The sequence below is a fragment of the Penaeus monodon genome, unplaced genomic scaffold (assembly GCF_015228065.2).
Source record: "Penaeus monodon isolate SGIC_2016 unplaced genomic scaffold, NSTDA_Pmon_1 PmonScaffold_110, whole genome shotgun sequence".
NCBI lineage: Eukaryota > Metazoa > Arthropoda > Malacostraca > Decapoda > Penaeidae > Penaeus > Penaeus monodon.
The window spans coordinates 106,252-112,287 of NW_023639714.1; the positions used below are offsets into that span (position 1 = coordinate 106,252).

General features: G+C 37.8%; 2 protein-coding genes across 2 annotated transcripts; both read left to right on the forward strand.

The window, feature by feature from the left end:
* Positions 1–2,493: 2,493 nt before the first annotated feature.
* On the forward strand, positions 2,494–3,884 carry LOC119568818. Its single transcript, XM_037917255.1, has 2 exons — positions 2,494–3,306; positions 3,573–3,884. Exons 1-2 carry the CDS (start codon positions 2,494–2,496, stop codon positions 3,882–3,884), a joined length of 1,125 nt encoding a protein of 374 aa, XP_037773183.1.
* A 109-nt stretch (positions 3,885–3,993) lies between these two features.
* On the forward strand, positions 3,994–4,554 carry LOC119568819. The gene has a single exon (XM_037917256.1). It carries the CDS (start codon positions 3,994–3,996, stop codon positions 4,552–4,554), a length of 561 nt encoding a protein of 186 aa, XP_037773184.1.
* Positions 4,555–6,036: the final 1,482 nt, after the last annotated feature.

Below are 6,036 nucleotides of genomic sequence, written 5' to 3' on the forward strand. Positions count from 1 at the left end.
TACTAAGTGACCTTAAAAGTCTTCAAATGATACCTGAGGTAATCAAAAAGGGTTTTTAAAAAATGGTAGATATGGGTTTAAAAGGGTCTACATTTTAGATCTTAAAAGGTTCAATCTAAGTGCAGAAATGAATACGGTTACGATAATTAGCCATATTGAAAAGCTTTTGCCTAGACTCCAAAAGAGAGAATGGGTCAAGAATTTACAAACCATTAAAAACAAAGAGGAAGTATTTAATGAGCTGTTACAGTATTTGTTAAAAGAAAAGCAAGCACTCGAGTTTTATGGATTCTGATGTCAACAAATGATGATAATAGCAAAGCCAAGTGCACACAGTAAATATGAACGGGGAACCTGATGCCTTCAATACTGTAATTACCAAAAATTCAGGGTAAACAGGACAAAAAGGAGGGAAAGTCTGATAATTTAACCAAACAGATGTCAAACCCTTTTCAGAAAATGTCCAGGAGCCGGGGCCAGCGTCAGGAACTTGGGTAAATGTTGGTACCATGGAACAAATACTTTACAGCACACCCCCCGTGCACAGGTTCCAAAAGGGTTGGCAACAATGACAATATGGATGTTGTGCGTAAAATGAAGCTTGTTTCCTTTGCCCTTTCAGACAGGACATGTAGGACGTCATGCACACTAAACGCTCATGTGTGAGTGTGGAATAACCATCATACAATGCTCCATAGCTGCCTTTCTAAACCGCAAGCACATATGAATAGTAACCTCCTATCTCGTGATGGTGTGCTCCTGATGGTAAATTCTGTAATAGTAAAGCACATCCGATAACCACGCTGTGGGACTCAGGGACAACTGACTTTGATAACTAATTGTAAAGGCCAAGCAACTTGGATTAAAGGAAGGAGCATAAATATAGGGGTCACAAAAGTAGGCAATGAGTGTACTCGATTTTAAACAATGGAGTATGAGTTCCAATTAATGACTGTCAGGTAAGACTCAGTGGTTAAAGCATGTGGAATTTCTGAAATTTACTTCTGAAGCATGTCCAGTAGATACAAATAGTGTGGCACCTCTCTTGGGCTCTCAGATAAAGATATTGAACGTCCACATGGCAAAATTGATTTGTTAATAGGCTCGATTACGCGGGTTATTACCTTCCGTAATAAGAACAGTAGAAATCTCCAAAATCATGCATGGCCCCTTTTGGGTATTGCATTCGGTTCACATCCTTTATTGAAATTCAGTTCTACCCACAATACACATATATAGTTCAAGTGATCATGTGGTTGGTAATCTGTGTCAGTGATTTATTTATGAACCAAAGACAAGTCTAACGAAAAGGCTTGACACTTTTCAGTGTAGGGGAAAATTAGGAACCTACTGTAACCCAAAATGTGGAATTGTAAGTGTGGAAAATGTCCACTTGGCAGCAATAAGTACATGTTTAAAGGGAAAAAAAAGAGCTTTCACTCATCACAAAGGGTTTGAATTATTACCCACATAACAAATGCTGGACTGCTACTTACCCGTGGGTCAAGTCCCCAGAAAACTTGCCCAATAATATGTCTTCTTGTTTAGCCAGACTAAAATCCATGGAAATGAGATAAATTAAAAAGGGAGCAGAATATGCAAAGGCATACAACAATCAAATCCAAGACATGGTTTTACGGGCGTTGCCAGGGAAATTTACTGATGAAGAAATAAAGAGTTATTAAAAGGGGGAGTGCATTACCTTCCACATCATGAAGTACTAAAACCTGAATCAAAGTCCACACCTATCAGGATAGTATTCAATCCCTCTGCCTCATACATGGGTCATGTTCTCAATGATTATTATGCTAAGGGTCCTGATGTCTTAAACGATCTTTATGGCATTTTACTTAGATTTCGTGAGAAACCAGTAGCAATGGTCGGGGATATCAGCAAAATGTATAATTCTGTACTAATTTCGAAACTGGACCAGATGACTCACAGATTCCTGTGGAGAGATAGAATACTAAAAAGGCACCAGACCATTATTGTCTTCGAACAGTGACCTTTGGCGATAGGCCCAGTGGTATAATTTCCATAATAGCCTTACAGAAAACAACTGAGATGCTCCGGGCTAAATATCCTGAGACTGCTGCTATGCTTATCAAAGACTCTATGTGGAAAGACATCCTGCATTCATGTGAAAATATGTCAGAAGCCCTCAGCAAATAAAAGCCACTGATGAAATCCTCAAGTTAGGAGGCTTTCAGATAAAACAATGGGTGGTATCTAGAAACCATGACATAAAAGAAGAGATGCAGGTTATAGACACAGAGAAAGAAAAAGTATTAGGAATGATATGGGAACCAAAGGAGGATCAGTTTGCATTTAAAGTAGATTAACTTTTCAAAGAAACACAAAAATGTTCGCACAGGACCCAACCTCACTGTAGAGGACATCATGCAAAAGGTGCCTAATCCATTAACTAAATGAATGATATTGAGTCAAGTAGCTTCCTTGTATGATCCTCTTGGTTTAGCTACACCATTCACAATGCGATGCAAGCTATTAATGAGGCAACTGACCTCACTGAAAGAGGATACTGAGGGGGATGCTTTGAGTTGGGATGACCCCATTCCTCATGAAATGTACAATCAGTCGGTTTACTTATTTAGAGACATGTATGATCTGGAGAGAATTAGATTCAAAAGATGCGTTAGACCAGATTCTGCAGTCGGAAATCCCACTCTTGTTATGTATGCTGATGCCAGCAATCTTGCCTATTCCACATGTGCCTATGTTCGCTTCAAGTTACAAAATGGATCATATTTATCTCAGCTGCTAACAGCCAAAAGTAGGATAGCTCCAATTCGACAAATAACTATCCCAAGACTTGAACTTTGTGCAGCAGTGTTATCTACAAGGTTGCGAAAAGTAATTGAAAGGGAAACCCAATTTGTATTCGAGAGGGTGTTACATTCAGTTGACTCAATGATTGTTCGATCACAAATACAGAAGGAATCACATGGGTTTGGGACATTTGTTGCAACAAGAGTTGCAGAAATTCAAACCCTCACAAACACAGATGAATGGTGGTGGGTAGCCTCTGATGGCAATGTTGCTGACTTTGCCACACGTCTTCAACACCCTTCAAGCCTTGGAGTTGATTCTTTGTGGCAAATGGGTCGAAAATATCTGACTCTTCCCATAAGTCAGTGGCCAATCAGTCAACCTTGTATGCAAGAGTTACCTGATAGAACCTGCATCTCATTCACTTGCAATCTTGGAATCAACTGTGTTCAGTCAAGACCCATAATAGATATTGAAAGGTTCAGCTCATATGAGAAATTGATTAAAACTACTGCTGTAATCTTATCTCTCTCTAAACAAAAATTATTCAAAGGCATACTACTTAATCTTACACCCACAGATTTAAAACAAGCAGAAAACTACTGGGTCAGGATAGTTCAAAAAGAATTTGCAGAAGACTGGGAAAAAAGATTTACAAGGCTGGGACCCAGAAAAAATATAGACGAAATCATTGTTGTTGGGGAGAGAATAATTAACTGGCTAAAGGCTAACTGGAATCAAGATGAGTTTGTACTGCTCTCAAGATACAACCCATTCACTAGACTTTACATACAGAATTACATAGCATTGACCATGGAGGTGTAGATTTAACACTAGCCAAACTTCAGAGTAAATTCTGGGTACCGGGAGCACGCAGAGTAAAATCAGTCAAGGAGAAATGTGTAACTTGTAGAAAAGTAGACAAACTAAGAATGGAACAGAAAATGGGACAGCTTCCAGACAAGAGGCTAAAACCTTCCCCAGCATTTTATAACACATCTGTAGATTTATTTGGCCCATTTCTTATAAGAGATACTGTAAAACGAAGATCTAGAGCAAAAGTATACGAGAGTAATATTTACATGTTTTACTAGTCGTGCTGTCTACATTGATCTGACAGAAGGTTATGACACAGACAGTTTCTTGAGCACATTTCGTCGATTTGTTTCCATACGAGGATATCCTCACACCATTCAATCTGACATGGGCACACAACTAATGGCTGCTAATAAAGAAATTAGGAAAATGACTGAAAAATGGAGCATTTCTCAAATATCCAAGTTTGGTTCACACCAAGGAACAACATGGTCCTTTAACAAATCAGCAGATGCGCCATGGCAGAATGGTGTTTGTGAAGCCCTGATCAAGTCAGTGAAGAGATTACTAGTGATAGTAGTTGGGGAAAATGTGTTGAGTTTTGGTGAATTACAGACAGTGATGTTTGAAGTAGCAAATCTATTAAATGAGAGACCTATTGGTCTGAAACCTGGTTATAACATAGATTTGGGATCCTATTTGGGTCCTAATGATTTGTTACTTGGTAGGGCAAGTAATAAAGTTCCTAGTGGACCCATGGTAAATGCAGCTGATGTGAAAAAACGATTTAGTCTTATTCAAAGTATTGTGACCACATTTTGGAAACGGTGGATGCGGGACTACTTCCCCACATTAATAGTTAGACAAAAATGGCATGCTGAACAAAGAAATTTGAAAAGGGGTGACATTGTACTAGTTCAGGACAATGAACTAATTAGAGGAAATTAGAAGTTAGCACAAGTCTTTCGAGCTGATGCTGGTAAAGATGGCAGAGTCAGAGATGTGGTACTAAGATACAAATCATCTGGTGGTAGCAATCAGTATGAAGGAAAAGGGGATATATTGATCAACAGGTCTGTGCATCGACTTGCACTAATTCTTCCCATTGAAGATCAGTGATTGGAATTATAATATGTACCCTGAAAATGATTAGGGGGGAGTGTACTGAGAATATCTCAGTATTCCCTCCTAAACAGTTTTCTGTATAATTTTGACTTAATATGTATAAATGATTCGTCTGTGGATAAGAGTTCGTTTTTGTTCAAGCAACAGAAATAAGAGAGTTAATGTATATAAATCAGATTTATGTTTACACAATTTGTAACCATTGTAAGTTTGTTGCGCATTCTGATGTTCTGCTGCGGAACGGAGAAAAAGCGTCCTCTCAGAGGAGGGAACAGGTGGCATCTGTGCGTTTGAAGGGGGTCGCGGTTGATTATGCCCTAGAATGGATTATTTCTGAAGGAATAGCAACAAAACATTGTGTCAATAGCATGATTGGTGAGTTATGTTGTTATCATTTAAATCCCTGCAATCATCATGTAAAAGGCAAACAGTTGCATCGAGTGGAAGTAATATAAACGTTTGCCGTGAGTCAATGTTATCAGGCATGACCATAATCCTACTCACTTATGGTATAGAGAATTGGAAAATATTATCTTATTGATGTATTGCATTACAGTGCCATTCTGACTTGGACCTGTGGCTTCTGATTCAGCCTGAGAGATAATTCACCAGTGATTTATAGGGGAGGCACTGTGTAAGTTACATAATTGTCATGTTTGTATTATTTGTATATTTGTTCCATTCATTTCATTAGGATCATGGAGATATTATTTGCTTGCTCAGGAAAAAGTTGCAAAGGTACCATTGAGTGTATAATGAAGGATTTATTTTATACTCCCATTGCTGTTTGCTCCCATTATGACCATGCAAGAGGTATTTTGTTATTTAAACAAGTAAGTTACAGGGTGTTAGTGATTGTATGATAAGAAATTTATATTTTGTTTAGCTCCCATTGACCATTCCATTTGGTGTACAAGGTCATATTGTATTTGCAATCATTTTGGATTATTGTTCATATATGATAGTTGTCCAAAGGTTGGACCCTACAATAAAGGAGTAACTGCCAGTGCTGTCTTCATTCACCTGGTGAACCAATGATGATAATAATTGTAATAATGATGATAATAATTGCAATAATGATGATACTCATTGCAATAATGATGATAATGATGATAGTGATGATGATAACGATAATAAGGATGATAATCATGATAATAATGATGACAATAACAGGAATTGTGTCCATATATAAAAAAAAAGGGTAAAAGAAAAAAAATCCCAAAAGTCGAAAAAAGGGCAAAATCTAGGAAATATAGCCTTCTTAGAGAAACCATCCAAAATGAACGTTGTTTATTCATTTAAAGA

Coding starts and splice junctions, on each gene's coding strand:
- LOC119568818 (XM_037917255.1), top strand. CDS start 2,494: ATGCGATGCAAGCTATTAATGAGGCAACTGACCTCACTGAAAGAGGAT. Junction 3,307..3,572: donor AATTGATTAAAACTACTGCT/GTAATCTTATCT, acceptor CCCATTCACTAG/ACTTTACATACAGAATTACA.
- LOC119568819 (XM_037917256.1), top strand. CDS start 3,994: ATGGGCACACAACTAATGGCTGCTAATAAAGAAATTAGGAAAATGACT.